This window comes from Echinops telfairi, unplaced genomic scaffold (assembly GCF_000313985.2).
Source record: "Echinops telfairi isolate 266 unplaced genomic scaffold, ASM31398v2 ScPeMD7_3533;HRSCAF=4204_0, whole genome shotgun sequence".
Taxonomy (NCBI): Eukaryota; Metazoa; Chordata; class Mammalia; order Afrosoricida; family Tenrecidae; genus Echinops; species Echinops telfairi.
Genome location: NW_022107431.1, coordinates 9,482,184 through 9,499,377, shown reverse-complemented (window position 1 = coordinate 9,499,377; position 17,194 = coordinate 9,482,184). Strand labels below are relative to the sequence as shown.

At 52.3% G+C, this 17,194-nt stretch overlaps 1 protein-coding gene across 1 annotated transcript in view; it reads left to right on the top strand.

Moving 5' to 3' along the window:
* TULP4 (TUB like protein 4) overlaps nt 1-17,194 on the top strand; it is a 96,638-nt gene that overhangs the window by 32,453 nt on the left and 46,991 nt on the right. The window contains exon 3 of the mRNA XM_004701932.2: nt 14,225-14,353. Coding sequence (XP_004701989.1) covers nt 14,225-14,353 — 129 coding nt within the window. The remainder of the gene's footprint in view (nt 1-14,224; nt 14,354-17,194) is intronic.

Sequence of the window (17,194 nt, the reverse complement as noted above, 5' to 3'; positions counted from 1 at the left end):
CCCATTTGTCTTCAGTGATCCGTTCGACACCTCGTGATCACACAGGCTGATATGTTCTTCCATGTGGGCTTTGTTGCTTCTGAGCTCCTGTTGTTGCTGGTAAGTGTCTGAGTCCCCTCCAACCATCGGGACCCCAAGTATAATAGAAGGTCCCATGCCACCCTCACAATTGTTAAGTCAAAGCCCGCTGTGTTAGTCCGGGTAGACTAGAGAAACAAATTCAGACACCCATATGTATATAAGACAGAGCTTTATAAAAAAATTTTTTTAAAAAGGAAGAGCTTTACATAAAAGAGCAATTGAAATTGAGAAAACAGCCCAGTCCAGATCAAGTCCATGCATCTGATGTTAGCCCATATGCCCCCTACGAATCTATAAAGTCCTCTTCAGACACAAGAACACATGCAATGACACCACGTGCAGGAAGCTTGCAGCCCAGTGGGTGGGAAGTCTTGTGGATCCAGTGGCGGTAGAGGCATCTCAGCGCTGGCACCATCGGTCTCCATGTGGCTCCTCCAGGTCCAGGGCTCTCGCTGCCCTCAGCATGGCCCCATGTGTCTTGTCAGTAGAGAGGCTCTCAGGGAGTGAGCGTGTGTCCTGCCTCCAGCAAGCTATGTATCTCCTTAGCGCTCCAAACGAGGTCATCAAGCTGCGATCTGATTGACAGGCCAAACTCCACCCCTCTACTCTTTTTTTTAATCATTTCATTGGGGGCTCTTATAACTCTTATCACAATCCATCCATCCATCCATTGTGTCAAGCACATCTGTACATTTGTTGCCCTCATCATTTTCAAAATGTTTTCTTTCTACTTGAGCCCTAGCTTCTCATCTCTAACCCCCCCCTTGATAATTTATAAATTATTACTGTGTTTTCATGTCAGACACTGACTGATGTCTCCCTTCAGCCACTTTTGTGTTGTCCAGCCCCCAAGGAGGGGGTTATATGTAGTTTATTGTGATCAGTTTCCCCTTTCTCCCCCACCTTCCCCTTCCCCTCCTGGTATGCCTACTCTCATTATTGGTCCCGAGTGGTTTCTCTGCCCTGGATTCCCTGTGTTTCCAGCTCTTATCTGTACCCATGTACACGCTCTGGTCTAGTCGGATTTGTGAGGTAGAATTCACCCTTTCGCTCTTAAGCCTCCCATTGACAACAGGTGCCGTAACTACCACAGGCACTGTTGCTGCCTCTGTGTCGGTCTGTCTCGAGTACCTCTGTTCTGCTGCCCCCTGCTTTACTAAGCGTGACGTCCTCTCCCAGGGACTGGTCTCCCCTCACATGTCCACGGGAAGTAGGGGTGCCGCCATCCTCGCTTCCCCGGAGTGCTCTGGCCGTACTTCTTCCAGGGCAGATGTCTCTGTGCTCAGCACTTGCACTGTGGTTCTGGTGGTCATGGTAGTCATGGTCACAGGAAGGCACACCTTAGTCTTCATTATTTTCATTTTAGGTTCTTTCTTTAAAAATTGTTTCCTTGGCATATAATGCACATATCGTAGAATTTAATAATTCAGTCATCTTAAGAGTTGTGCGTTCCTCACCACAATCCATCTCAGAACATATTCTTCTTTCTCATACTGGTTGTTAGCTCCCCTCCCCCATACCCCCCAACCTCCCCTGCCATGTCCCTAAGTAGTTATTAATCCAATTACTGTCTGTAGATTTTCCTATCCTGATTTTTATATACAGAAAATCATACAAAACAAACATAAAACACAATGACAAAAAAAACCCCCAGAAAAACCTCAATTGAAAAGAAAACAAAAAATACTAAAAACTCTTAACAACTTTAAAATGGGTCAAAAGGGAGATGGAAAAATAGGGTGTTGCATTTTGACCTAACTGCATCTGCCATGGCCGACTCCACAGTGCTCTCTGTCTAATCGCCAGGCCAATCACATCCCTGGTCAGAGGGCATTCACTGGAGGCTTGATTCCTGTGTGGACCCTGAAGATGGATTTGGGGCTTCCACCGTCCTCCACAGTCCAGTGCTCACAGTTTAAACTCTGGTATTTTCCCCTCCTCTTTGATTTGGATCTCGTTATGTGCATAATCCTTGAATTTCGTGTGCACTCTTGAAAGGTGATTGACTTCAAGTTCCTTTCCCTTAGATCTTTGAGCACCTGATTGATCGCCTCCCAGCCCTGGCTGTTGAGAAGTTGGCTGTTGGTCTCTTTGTCATTCCATCAGTTCTGTCTTCACGCTAGTGGCCTGATGTTCTTTGCCTTTGGTGTCTTGTAGCATCACTGCAGTCTGTTCAGCAGGGGGTTTCTTAGTGTTAAGTCTTCATGGCTCAATACAGTGTGAGCTTTCAGTATAAGACCCGTCTTCCGTTCTGAAAAACATTGAGTCTCTCCGCCAGCCCTCCTGTCTCCATTTCTGTGAACATGATCAGCAGAATTGTCTTCCTAGGCTCTCTTGTTACACACCGTAACTTTCTTCCTAAGCTCTCTGTTATGCAATGTAACTTTTCCGTGTGGGCTTTATCTCTCTCCTTGTAACTTCTCAGTTTATGAATTTTTTCTTTGTACCTGGCATTGAACTTATCCTTGGGGATTCTTTTCAGCGTTCCTCTTTTTTTTTTTTTTTTTAATGCAGGAATTATGCTAAGCTTTTCTTTTTAAACCTTATTTCATTATCTGCCCTTGCTCCTTCCCTCCCTGGAAACGTTTAACGCCCAGTGTTGACCGTTGGGGGCAGTGAGTGACAAAGTGAGCCTGACTCAGGACGCACCCTGCCAGGAACCCTCTGCTTGAACAGCCTTCCTCTTTACAGCGGACTCCAAAGCCCTCCCAACGCCCACAGGGCCTCCCAGATCCAGACTCCCACGCACACGGGGCTGTGTGTGCATGTGGCTCTTCTTGGATCCAGTGGCACTAACCCAGTCCGTTTCCTGCCCTGGGGTCTGTGCCGAGCAAGCTTAGGAATTGTTGGTCAGACGGTGGGGCTTTGGCAGAAAGCGAGGGTCCTACAGCCTTTTCCAGTTTTTACTCCAGTTCCCAACCAACATTTTCCCAGCTGGCTTGCTTTCTTATTCAACTTCCCCCAACCATAGGTATGATGCTGGCTGGTGGGGCTGCCTGGTCCATAAACCACATAGCTGGGGGTGGGGGGGTGGCGCCTGTGTGTCGGCTTCTTCCGCTGTGACTCCAGGGTCCCAGAGGCTTCCAGAAACAGCTGCAGAGAGCCAAGACGTTGAGTCCCTTTCCCACCAGGAAGTCGTAACGGAGGCTCTGCAGCCTGGCTTATCCAGGGTCTCCCAAAGAGGGCCCAGATGGGAAGGGGCCAGGCCACCGCAGGAGGAAGCGGGATCCACTTTGTACAGACTTCCCAAGTCACGCTCTCGGCAGCATTGCTAGAGCCGTTTGTTTATGTTTGACGAGTGGTGTTTAATGAAGAACTGCCAAAATTGTAGTTAACGTTTTTTTAAAAAAAGCTTCACAAGGGAGCAGCCATATGGCCTCTGCTTGGAACTGGAGGCTCTCTTTACAAAAGCAGCCTCGCAGGAAGACCTGCACAGCACCCCACCCCTCACCCACCCACCCCCGCTTTAATAAAAAAATATCAGGAGGCCACCCCTGGTTACTGTTTCAAACGGGATTTGAAATGTGTACTACGAATAGTGCCACTAGGTTTGGCTAGCTGAGGCTCCGAGACCAGTCGGCTAGATGGCTGCTCACTGAGTCTTCCTTTGGACTTTCTAAGTTGGGACCCGGAGGTGGGGGGGCCCTTTTTACTGCCAAGGCGCTGTTGGATATTTATAGCCTTAGTCTCGGGCTGTACAAAGCTATCAACTTGAAAACTGCCATTGCTGTTCGTACCACGGAGTCTGTTCTGACGCACAGCGACCGGCCCACCCGGCCCTGGCCACCCTCACAGTGGCTCTCCCCTCGTGGGAGCCACCCGTGTCAGTGCTCTCCGTGCGGCTTTCAGAGCCACGTCCTGTGGCGCCATGATGGATGGCAATGGGTTTGGTTTGCGGGGAGGCACTTGGAAAGACCCTGGAGTGTTTCAGTCACGGCTGAGAAACATTGTTCTTCTTAAGAGTGGCGAACGCAGAGTGAGCGCTTGGTGTGCTCCAGCCGACCTGGTTCCAAACAACGGCAGTGACAATGAGTGTCCCACGCACTCCTGGCCTCTCCCCTGTAGGGCTTCCTGTGCACCTCTCTCTTTCCAGAGCGTTGTGTTTAGGTAACCTGCAAGAAAGCCGCATCAGACATTGTGTCCACTTCCTCGCCTGGCACTGCTATACCGCTTCCACAGCAAGTGCAGTCAGAAAATACTAGGCACAGGGAGTACATATACAGAGCCGAGGAATGAGGCTGACACTGCACTTCAGGTGGCTAATGCTGCCCAGCTCCTCAAGACCGGAAGGTCATGGTCAGTAAGGAGTAGTGGGGTGGGGGGTGAAGCCAAGTTGTACAGAAGTGTCAAGTGCGCCCCTGATAAAGTTCTGCACTCGGAATGAACGAGTGGCGTGTAGTTAGAAATGACTCCATGTGGGAAGACCACCCTGGTGAACTGAATGCTTGACAGACGATGGTGTTTGGCTTCAGCCAGGTATGGCAGCCCCAGGCCCTGAGGGAGGGGCTTGTTCCTCCCACAGGCTACCTCTAGCCACTTCATGCCACACAGGTGTTTGCCCCCAAACCTCCCTGGCATCCTGATCTGCCAACTGCCAGGTTCTGCAGTGTGTGCTTGCTTTCCATGCCTGGCCGTTCAGCAGGTGTGTATTGAGGCTCCCGAGACAGAGCTGCAGAAATCCCAGCCCCCACGCTGTCGGGGACAGTCCTCGGACGACACATGGGGAATGGAACTGCCAAGAGTTACAAAAATGCCTAGGACTTGGGAGACAGACTGGGTTTAAGGGAGGCAGGGATTAGAACTCCTACCTCAGGCTAAAGATGATTTGGAATAATAACACAACGGATAAGCCTCCAGGTCTTATTGACTTTAGGCTCTCGTCAGCAGTTTTTTTAAAAAGTCCCGATTTTGGGAAAGAATGCATGACAAGCTAGGGTATACGGTTTTCAGCTCCCATATGGCTATTTCGCCAGGATATGAGTTTTACCAATGGTGTCCCGCTTCTGTCCCACTTTACCAGTGTTAAAATCTGGTCACCTTACCCAAGAGCCAGGGTCAGGGCCACATAGGCACCATTGCTGGGGGAGGCAATGTGAGGGAGCAGTTAAGCCCAACAGGTGCTGCTTAACCCACACCTGACCATTCTGGGCTTAGCAGCTGTGCCTTACATAGCTCACCCGGCCCTATCGTAGGACAGCGCTCAAGCTGAACAGAGCAAGTGCACTGCTTCCCGTGCCACTGGGTCTGAGTACCGCCTGTGTGGGTGGGTCAGGTGACTCGGGGTGCTTGTGTGGACAGCTGGCGTGGCTGGATGAGGAGAACTTGGGTGGCACGGATGCCTTTCCCTTTGATGAGGTTTTCCTCTGACAGGGGCTCTGCCCAGGCCCAGTGCCAGCCTCCAAATAGAAGCCGGAGAGACAGCTGTCCTAGCTTGGAGCCCCTTGTCTGCGGAGTAAGACGTGTGAGCAGTGGCCAGGGGAACCTTTCAAGATCCCTTGTGATGCTGGCCCGTCGGCCAGAGGCGGGGTTGGGGTGGGCATTGTAATGAATTTGGGGTCACTAGACACAGTGCGTGAGCAGAAAGGAGCCCCTCCGAGGCGAGCAAGCACGGAGGTCGGCCGGTTTCGCCACAAGTGAGTCCGCGGAACCATGGCCGGAGCAAGTGGACCCAGTCTGTGGAATCGGGGGCTAAACCCAGCGTTGTGCCCTAGACTTTCTGCTCAGTGGAGGCCCAGCATGGCCATGCAGTCTCGAGCCCGGACATAACCTCGGGCCTGGCAAGCTTGTCGCTGCCACTTCGAACATGTCTGGGACCCCGCACCTTCCCGATGTAGACTTACAGGTGTTATGTGCCAGTGGTGAATCCCGTGAGCTCTCCTGTCCGTCCCCTGCCTCTAACACATTGATGACCGTGCCTGCTCTTCTGAGGGTCGCGTTGGCATGCTAGGGGTACAGCAGGCCAGCACACACCATTTTGGGGATGGCAGGGTGACCATTCTGTTAGCTGCACATCCTACCCCTTGCACCAGGGTACCTTTCCAGAGTGTGGGTGGATCTGGCCTGGTCTCCAGGGTGTCACCTGAGATGAATCCTGCAAAGGTGAATGCAGACACTCCGCTGGGACTGTGTCGTGTGTGTCCCCTCTGAAGAGACACTGCCTCCTCACCGGGTGTGGCTCGGCTCTCAGTTCTGTGGATTTGAGATGAGAACTTTATTGGCACAACAGATTAGATAGATGCCCGGCCACATCCAGGATGGGGCTGGTCATGAGCCCGGGAGCCGGAGGGGAGCTGCCCTCTTAGCAGTACCTGCACTGGCAGGAGGCAGGCAGAGAGGCACGGCTGGGCAGTCTGAGAGCTGAGGTCACAGCAAAGGTGAAGCCTGGGGCCTTGATGGAGGAGGGGAGTGGGGACAGCAGGACAGCACAGATGGGGGGGCTGCCCAGGGGTGCCCTTGGGAAGGGCCTCTAAGGCGGGGAAGCTGTCCTTGTATGGAGTGAGGCTTGGGCAGCGCTTGCACGAGAAGGAGAGTGGAAGAAAGGGTTGGCTTGGACACGCAGGTGCTTGGGAACTCCTGCTGAGGAACCAAACAGGACCCCAATACCGTGCGCAGAAGTTGGGGGGAGCAGTGGCTACCTAGGTTGAGGGACCGAGGGAGGCGTGAGTCGGGTGGTCTGGGCCTGATATGGCCTTCTGAACCACAGGACTGTTTACATTTCGAACACACGCAAACGGAACGTCTCCAGCATTTATTCCCTGAATAGGGTGTCCATGACGGGGTAAATTAGGCGTGGAAGTGGACTTTCAGAGTGAGACCTCTGTTTACCATTGCTGTCTCTCTCTCTCTCTATCAGTTGTCAGTTAGTTATTGGTCACTTGTCTGGTAATGACTCGCCTGCTGTCTGGGTGGGCTGAGGGTGCTATGACCCCGAGGAGGCAGTTGGCCCATGTTGGCTTGAGACGTCTGCTGGGTGTGCCCTTGCTGGGGTGGTCAGGTGAGGAAGGCAGGTGGAGGAGCCTGAGAGAAGATGGGCTCAGGCAGCAAGGGGCTGCTTCAGAGTCGAGTCTGGACTGCTGCATCTGCCGCCGGCACGGGGACCCAGCATGGCTGCAGGATCAACTTATCAGACCTGCCCTGTGGTCGCTGGAGAAACTCTGAAATTAATTTCAGATTATATCTAGGAGGAACCAGCTCCACAGCCAGACTTTACCTTATGTTAAAAATTAGTTGACTAAAGAAGAGCCCTGAGGGAGTCCTGCTGTGGTAGTGGTTACATGTTTGGCTGCGATCTTCAAGGTCAGCAGTTTGATACCACTAGCTGCTTCAAAGGAGACAGACGGAGCTTTCTACTCCTGTAAAGCGTGGCAGTCATGGAAACCCACAGGGCCCACTGTACTTTGCCCTATAGGGTTGCTATGAGTTGTCATCACCTGATGGCTGTGAGAGAGAGGAGCCCTGGTGGGTGTAGTGGTTACGCATTGGGCGGCTAGCCACAAGGACAGCAGTTCAAAACCACCAGCCACTCTCTGGCAGAAAGATGAGGCTGTCTATTCCCGTGAAGAGTTACAGTCTTGCAAACCCACAGGGGCAGTTCTGCCCTGTCCTGTAGAGTCGCTGAGTCATCATCGACTTGCTGGCGATGGGAAGATACACGGATGCTTCATCAGCAGGGTAGTTGCCCTCACCTGCCTCCAGGTGCTGCTTTTGTGGATGTGGGTTCTGTCTGAGAGTCACCGTCACCTGCCATCAGCCCTGACTCGGGGGTGGGTGGGGGGCATCCCTTGCACGACAACATGGAATGCTGCTCAACCCCGGGCCTTCCCTGGCGTGGTGCACGGGTTTCCATTGGCTGATTTTCAGACGCAGATTGCCAGGCTTCTCTCCCTAGCCTTTCTTGTCCTGGACATCTGCACCCACAACAGATGGGTGGTGGCTACACGGGTAGGATACTGTCAGCACGTAAAACCTTCTTAGCTTGCAGCACATAGGAGGACATGCAGTCTGGCCTGGTGACAAAGCGGAGCTTGCCCCAGTGCTAACAGGTGTGTGCCCATGCCTTATTCCAAGCGAGTGAAGCTCGCATTGGGATCCTCAGGTGCTACTAGAGGTGCACGGGCGTATGTGTGCCTCGTGCGACTTGCATTGTCTTTTGTCACGGACAACCTGTTGTAAGGCTGAGCTATTTGGTGAGGAAGCAGCAGCCCGTAACTGCCTGGCTTTCGTTCATGATAGTGCAAGGTCTCAGAGAGCCTGGTCCACCTCCGGAAAGGCCATTCTCCAGAGGTGTGTGTGTGAGAGAGAGAGAGAGAGAGAGAGAAAGAAAGAGAGAGAGAGAGAGAGAAGTTTGGGGACCCTGGCCTACATCAATGGGTGGAAATCCCAGGGAAGGAATCGGGATCTGTGACACTCTGAGAAGGTAACCAATGTGAGTTAGTTAATTGTGCCAACCTGGCCGATAATCACATGTGGGGCTAATTGAAAGGCAGAGGGATAAATGGGTGGTGAAGCCTCGCCTTTCTAGTTCTCGGGTCTCTTGCTTTGTGATGGTTGCACCAGGTGCAGCTGCCTTAGCAGCTCCCTGCTTCAGCTTGCAAGATTGACTTCCTACAAGACATTCCCAAGGAGAAGCTACATGGACCTATCCCGATGCAGCCCTGGGTGCTGGAGCAGCCATGTGGAGACCCCTGCTAGTGCTGAGATGCTTGTTCGTTCACTGACTCAGCTTTCCTCCTGCAGTCGGCATCATTGCCTCTGTTTTGTGAGGTGGAGGACTTTGTGGACTGGTGTTAGGTTAATGGATTAATGTCGGACTTGTGGGCTTGGGCAGCATTGGGTTGGGATGTTTTCGTGATGCACATTTTCTTTACATAAAACTCTCTCTCATACATGAGTTGCTGTGGATTTGTTTCTCCAAAGTACCCAGACTAATACACAATGCCACTGAACAGCTTGTGTGGATGGGTTCAAATGGGAGCACGTTGGATGTGTGTCCTCTGAACGATAACTCATGAGGCGCGCGGGGCTCGGGTTCCTTCCAGAAGAAAGCACTGGGGGGAGCAGAGTTGATGGGGCACAGTGGCGGGAACTGAGCCATCACTCTCCACGACAGAGTGGAGGTGGAGGAGGAGGAGAAAAACCCACCATGACCCGTCTTACTGCACCATGAAACTCACACTTGCTCAACAGAATACAGCATGAAATACTTTGGAGAGTTGGATGGAGACGGGTGGGACCCCGGGACCAATGCCCCGTAGCCCCCCGTGAGGTCTGAAGCTGACCCCAACCATGTGGCTCACTACAGTCCTGTCATAGGGGGAACAGGAGCACCAGTGAGGTCCATCAGCCACGGAGTCCTAAAGCACAGCTTCCGCCCAAGGCCAGAGCCGAGGGTGGACGGAAGCAGGAGACACAGGGAAGAAGTGGGGTAGAGGTGTCATCTTGGGATTGTCCCGGGACAACGTGGAATGAGTTGTTGAACATAAGACCCAAGATTACTCTGTAAACTGTCCCCTAATTCAAAGACATGGCATTTTCCCACAGATCTTGTGAAAACCACTTGTATGTTGAGCGCTAATGATTATGGCCTAGATCAGCAGTTCTCAACCTGTGGGTCGAGACCCCCTTGGGGGTCAAACGACCCTTTCACAGGGGTCACCTAAGACCATCGGAAAACACATTTCCAATGGTCTTAAAACCAAGACACCGCTCTTCTGTCTCCAGGCGGGTCTGCCCACATGCAGATACGCCCACATACGAGTACACGGCGTGAAGACTGTTACTCATGCTACGCCATGCTTCAAGACAATATTTCGTTTATTTGGCACTAGAAATAAATGTTTTATAATATATAATTACATATTGTTTTGTGATTAATCACTGTGCTTATTTGTTTAATTTGTAACAATGAAGACACATTCTGCCTATCAGATATTTACATGATGATTCACAACAGTAGCAAAATGACAGTGATGAAGTAGCAATGAAAATAATGTTATGGTTGGGGGTCACCACACCTGAGGAACTGTGTGAAAGGGTCGTGGCATGAGGAAGGTGGAGAACCACTGGCCTAGATGGTCCATGATTCCAGAAATGGAGGCAATCATGCGGGGCCAAGCTGCCCCACCACCCGTTTGTGGGTCGTGGTGCTTGGAGCAGATTGTCTTGGGTCTGAAAGATGTTTATGGAGACAGCTCTGATCAGTCATCGGGAAATTCTACGTCCTATAACACATTCATTGTCAGTGACAGACTTTTGTTGTTGTTGGTTTGACTTTTTTAAAAATTCCGATCAGTCATCTAGATGAAGGAGTGTTAAAAGAACTGGATTTGGACTTCAAAGGCATCAGGACCCATGGCCCTGCCTGTCTCCACCGGGGCTTTGTGTGCGGCTTCCACCTGGAGATGGCCGAGTGGGGTGTGGTCTGTTCATCACACTGAATCCCCCGGGGGCAGGCTACTGGCGATCATTCTCAGCACATTTTACAGGCCCAGGTATGTTACCCAGGGCCATAACTTCTAATTATGGATGGATTACTTGGCACAACATATTCAGAACTGCTGTGTCCTCAGAGATGGGCACAGAGCTGCTGAGGGGAAGGGCAGGCTCATACCTGAGGGGTTTGAGCCCTGGGTGAGCACCAGGTGGAGGAGCGGTGGCCCAGCCAGGAGTCTCTTCAGAGGAAAAAGCTGCCAGGGACCCTTGAAGGCAGTTTTAGCTGCCTCCTCCCTGAAAGTAGATTGTAACATGCCTAGATTAGATGAACTTGTAACCACCTGGACTAGATTTGACTAGAGATCACCAGGATTTTTTTTTAAATCATTTTTTGGAGGCTTGTACAACTGTTATCACAATCCATACTTCCACATCCATTGTGTCAAGCACATTTGTACATCTGTTGCCATCATTATTTTCAAAACATTTTCTTTCTATTTGAACCCTTGGTATCAGCTCCTCATTTCCCCCCATCCTCCCTCCCTCCCTCCCTCCCTCCCTCCCTCCCTCATGAACCCTTGATAATTTATAAATTATTATTTTGTCATGTCTACACTGACCGATGTCTCCCTTCACCCACTTTTCTGTTGTGCATCCCCCCAGGATGGGGTTATATGTAGATCACTGTGATCGCTTTTCCCTTTGTCCCCTCCTGATAGTGCTACTCTCAATATTGGTCCTGAGTGGTTTATCTGTCCTGGGTGCCCTGTGTTTCCAGCTCTGATCTGTACCGGTGTACATCCTCTGGCCTAGCCGGATTTGTAAGGTAGATTTGGGATTATGATAGTGGGGGCAGGGAACAAGCATTAAAGAACTAGAGGAAAGTTGTGTTTTATCGATGCTGTACTGCACACTGACTGGCTCGTCTCCTCCCTGAGGTCCTTCTGTAAGGGGATGTTCAGTTGCCTACAGATGGGCTTTGGGTCTCCACTCCACACTCCCTCTCATTCACAATGATATAATTGTTTGTTCTGGGTCTTCTGATACCTGATCCCTGATCCCATCGACACCACCTGATCCCATCGACACCTCCTGATCACATAGACTGGTGTGCTTCTTCCATGTGGACTTTGTTGCTTCTCAGCTAGATGGCTGCTTGTTTATCGTCAAGCCTTTAAGACCCCAGATGCTGTATCTTTTGATAGCCGGGCACCATCAGCTTTCTTCACCACTTTTGCTTATGCACCTGCTTTGTCTTCAGTGATCTTGTCGGGAAGGGATCACCAAGATTTAAAAGATTGAAATTTCATTTTATAAACTACTACCCTAGGTAGGTGCTGACTCCTAGGAAATGATACGACAGAACTGCTGGTCAGGTTTCCAAGGCAGTGGACCTTGATGGAAGCCGGCTGCCCGGCTTCCTCCTGTGGAGCAGCTGGTGGGTTTGAACCACCGGTCTTTCTGCCTGCAGCCTAGTGTTTCACATCCACACCCTGCACCCCAGGCACCATGAAACATCGCAGCTTTCTTCAGTTTTGCAATTTTTGAAGAGCCATAGGCCTCTCTACATTTCAGATGGGTGAATCATTTCATTTTGGAATATTTCAGGATTTTGTTATCTGCAGTCTGCCACAAGTGCTGACATGCCATCTGATGTCCTGGACCAGGGCTGGCTGGAGACCGCGGTCCAGGCTGACTAGGTCAGAGCCTGCCCCGGCACTCTCCTACACTGGGGCAGATGTAGAGACCTCAAAGTAGTGGTGTGCCCACTGTGAGGCTTGTAGAAGTGATGGAATTCCATGTTGTGTGGATAGTTTGATGACGACGACGATTCCGGTTGGCTCAGCCTGGCGGTGACGCCAGGCCTGGCAGAGCAGAACCCTGCGCTCCAGCCCGCTGTTGTGACCAGGCGGCTTCCCTCGTCTCTGCTGACCTCCACCTTAGTGAGCCCTTCCCCAGCACTCGGGCTTTCGGAGTCTCGCCCTCCTTGCTTGGGGAACATTCTAGTTGTGTGGCCTCCCCAGACAAACCTGTTTGTTCCGCTGGCAGTCCACCGTATATTGTTTCCTTCTCCAACACCACCCTTCAAAACCATCCATTCTTCTTCAACCCTCCTTATTCCCTGTCTCGCTTGCCCCCTGCAGGTGTGGTGATTGAAAATACCATGGGGTGGGGCCAGTTCACCTTAGCCCTCGGAGGGCCATCTCTACTCTCTGGTTCTTTAAACAGGTGTTTCATGGCAGATCTGTCCAGGACACGCGTTGTTGGGTTTGGGGACGGCTTGCTTCCATGGGTGTTGCCGGGCCACGTAAAAGGAGAGCCGTGGCAGCTTCAGTAGGGTCCATATAGGTCACGGCATTGCTGATTGGACCACTTAGGAGAACGTTTGTTTTCCTCGTGTTGGGCTGTAACCCATCCTGAAGGCGGTGTGGCCTTTGACCTGCACCAGTAAATGCTTTGAGGCCCCTTTGCTTTCAGCAAGCCAGGTAGTGCCTCAGTGTGGCCCTCCTCCGCCCCGGTGCCAAGTTCTTCTGCTTCTAGCCCAGCGTCTCGGGTGACTCGCTCAGCATGCAGACCACTCGGATCCGTATGGTGAAAAGGTGCAGCCCTGGCACATGCTTTTGGCGTGCATCCTCTTGGAACGAACGGTTCTATAGCTCTCCCTCTGTGTCCGTGAACGGACTGTTGACCTCTGAAGGTAGAGGCTTCAGCTCCTCCCACTTAGCATGACACAGGTTGGGGTTTCGGCCCACCGCCCTGGGCACCGTTTCTCCCCCTTGCTCCCACCAGTATTTTTCTGTCCTTCTGTGCGGGCTGTGCACCAACTCCTGTGGCAAAGCTGGCGACGGGGTTTGCCTGGTCCCACACGCAGCCTCGAGCGCCCCCTCTTCCTTAAGTGAGGGAACGGTTACTCTGGCAGGTGAAACCTACATACATGATTTGTCTGGCTCGGAGCTCTTCCATTTATAAACCTAAGTTCTTCTATACCCGACATTTGTGAAGCTTATAATGTCTTTGTCCTTCTTCTGTGATAAACCCCGGACAACGTAGACATTAACTGTGCCCCCCCCCCACACACACACACACACTCACACACACAAATTGGCCATGATGACACACTGAACTAAGAAGGAAATGAGGTAGCAGGGGTGGGGTGGGGGAGTCAATAAAAAAGTCGACATTTTAACTCCTGGTAGAAAACGAAGCTCAGTAGGAGCCACACCTTTCTCTGCATGAAGCGTCCTGGTGAGAGTACCCGGTGGGTTTGGGGGGACGCACATTCCATCAGACCAGGGGGCCTCGCGTGTGCTGCCGCCAAGAGGCAGGGACTGGGGACAGATGAGCCGGGGGCTGCGCACCTGTGTGGCCAAGGCGACTTTGTGCCGTGATTCCTTGTCCCCACAGGTGTCTGCTGTTGGTCAGGTAGCTGGGTCACGATGGATCTGGCTCCATGTGACGCTGTCCTATGTGAGTCCCTGCCACGGACCCCCCACACTCTCTCTCACCTTGTCCTTGGACTCCCAGTTGCTCTGAGTCAGTCGGCTAGGACTCATGGGAGCTTCATGCCCCTCAGGAGGAAACGATGCCGGGTCAGCCCCGCACCACCCTGTGACCACAGGCATGCGTGTCCCTGGATCGACTTTGACTTGGCTCCACCGCGTTCAGCTCGGTGAGGTCTGATGGCCGCGGTTTCCTGTCTCGGTTTCTCCAGGTTGTGCTGGTGAGGTGGAACGAGCCGTACCAGAAGCTGGCCACGTGCGACGCAGACGGCGGGATATTCGTGTGGATTCAGTACGAAGGCCGGTGGTCCGTGGAGCTGGTCAACGACCGAGGGGCCCAGGTGCGTGGAATTGGGGAGGCGGAGCACACTAGAAAAACCCTGGCTCCAGGCCCAGGAGGTTCTCTGGGAACACAGAGGGGTGGGGACAACTGAAATTAGCACCCGCCTCTCCCTCCTCTGGGTGAAAACGAGGGGTCCTGGTCATAAATGGTGCCCTTCCTTGTGCGCTGGGCGAGCGAGTGCTGCCAGCCTCAACTCCATCTGTAGAGGGCTCATTACCATTTGGTGTGTGGTCACCCGCACGTTGGACCTGGGCAGCCCCGCTGGCTCCTTGTGCCCTGTGCCTTCCAGAGGCATTCCCCGGGTTTGTGAGCACCCAGCTTCTCGCCGGGCCTCCTGTGCGATGACGTCTCGCCACCTGCTGGCCGAGCAAGGGTTTTCACGCTCTCTGTAGTCTGCGGGCTTTCAATTAGTGGGGTCCCTGTGGGCCTCACTTCCTTTCCCAGACAGATTTGCCTTTACCAGGAGGAAGCCAGCCACCGTGAGGGGCCCTGTGAAGCCATCTATTTTAAGAAGCCTCCGCAGGATTCTCCTGACTCACAGCTCCCTTCCCCCACTTGCCAGGGCTGCTGGTGGAGGGTAAGGGGGTGGGAGGGATGCCCAGTGAGTGGCTCTGCTTCTTCGGGACACACGTCAGAGCCAGGCCTTCCGTCCTGGGGATGTGACGGAACTGCAATTCAGAAACCCGGGTCCTGGGGGGAGCTGCCCCAGGAGGGGCTTCCTGACCCACTTGGCTCCTCCACCCCAGGGTTTCCTGTGGCGGCCTCTCAGGTGACTGAGAAGCCATCTCTCAGCCTCCACCTCCCACCCCCCGGTAATACCAAGTTACATTAAATCATAGAGAATGAAGAGAGCCATGCCCGTTGTCGGATGTCTGCCGAGTCCCTTCTGACTCAGGCTAAGCCATCTGCAGACTAAGACACCCAGTGGTGTGCGGGGCTGTTAACCAGAAGGCCAGCAGTTCAAAACCACCAGCCACTCCACAAGAGAAAGATGAGGCTTTTACTTCCAAAGAGTCACAGTCTCGGAGACCCACAGGGGCACTCTGCCCTGTCCTGTAGGTTCGCTATGAGTGACAGTTGACTCAATGGCAGTGAGTTTGGGTCGGGGGTGGGGGGTGGGGTGGGGTGGCATTAGCAGACTGAGGTCCCATGTGGTGCATGATCACAAAAGACGAATGTAACTGAAAACAGAACGGTCTTCTTTTGTGCAAGTGAGTTTGTTCCTATAAAGGTGGTAAGCCCTCCTCACTTTCTGCTTGCCTCCGTGGATTGAACCGAGGAAGAAGAGACAGAGCCCGTGCCCTCAGCTAGCCTTGCTGGAAGATGGAGAGAAACGACATGGACATGCCAGGCGTGCCATTGGCGTTGAAGAAAAGCCCCCCTCTTTTCCCCTCTCCTTCTCAGACCCACCCCAGCTAGTAGCATTTTCCTGCCAGCCCACACTGGGCTGCGACCGTAAAGACAGCAGTTTGATGCAGCAGCAGCTCTGAGGGGGATAGGAGAGGCGTTCTACTTGAGTCAAGGGCCACAGCAGTCTTGGAAACCCTTAGCGGCAGTTCTGCTCTGTCCTGCAGGCTCACCGGGAGTCAGAAGCAATTCATGGGATTGAGTTTGAGTTTTGATCATATGTAAGTTTTTAATTGCCAAGGGAGTTGCTGGGTGATTTGTTTTTCCCCTTTCTGAAAAGCGGCAGTAGGGCAAGTAAGTTCAGGAACCCATGTTCTAGAATAAGCAAGTAGTGTGAGAAATCAGGTCGCTAGTGCTTGCGGCCAAGAGCGAGAGTAGGGGATGAACTGGTGAGACCGGTCTTTGGTTGCATGTGAACTACACCTCAGTCAAGTCGAGTTCTCCGAGGACAATGCAGAAGTACTTGCAACAACCACTTGCATGAAATTAAAACTATCTCCCCCTCCCTCTCAAAAAATACAAAGGCAGATGGTTTTATAGGCATGTTCTGCCAACCTCTCAAGCAAGGGATTATCTTAATTTACACAAATTCTTTCAGGAATGGAAAAAGAGGGCTTGGTCTCCAGCTTTTCTGATAGGTCAGCAAAACCCTGATAACAGCTCCGGAAGAAGACGCTGCTCAAAAGGAACCGGCGGTCTGGTTAACTCACGAACACAGACACAAGAACCGTGCACATGCTAGCTGAGCAAATCCACCTGAATATCAAAAGGGTCACATTTCCCCTCCAAGCTGAGCCTCCCGACAAGCACAAAACCAGACCAAACTCACTCACTCGAGCTGAGGCCGACTCCTGGCAACCCTCCAGGGCCGGGCACTTCCAAGACTAACTCTCTACGGGTCGAGAGCTGCACATTTCTCCCGTGGATCGGCTGGCGATTCCGAGCTGCGGATCTTGCAGTTAGCAGTCCCACTTGGAACCCACGACACCCGGCTCCTCAGGAAGGCAGAAATCACTGGAAACCCACAGATGGCATTCCCCACAACCAGATTCAAAGGCCAAACCGCCGCCTATTGACTCGATGTCAGTAAAATCATTTGATAACACAAAACACCCATGTTCTAGTGACGTTTTCCGTAAGATTGTTCTTTAATTACTTATTTTCATTTTAGTTGAGGGACTATCGTTGGCCGTACTAAGAGGGACTTATCTTCAGGAACTCAGAACTCCCTCAAGGCATGGTCTTCCTTGTGTGAGCCAAGTCTATTCTTTAGCTCACAGGTCATCTGTGATTGAGCTTGGGACTGTGTGCCAGGTGTGAAGAGTACCTCATGGGCCTCCAGAGTCTGGGTGGGTGATGCCCATAGTCTCAACTGGTCCAGTAAGTCAGGGCTTTACAGAACGGAGGTCTCCTTCAAAAACCTCTCCCGGTC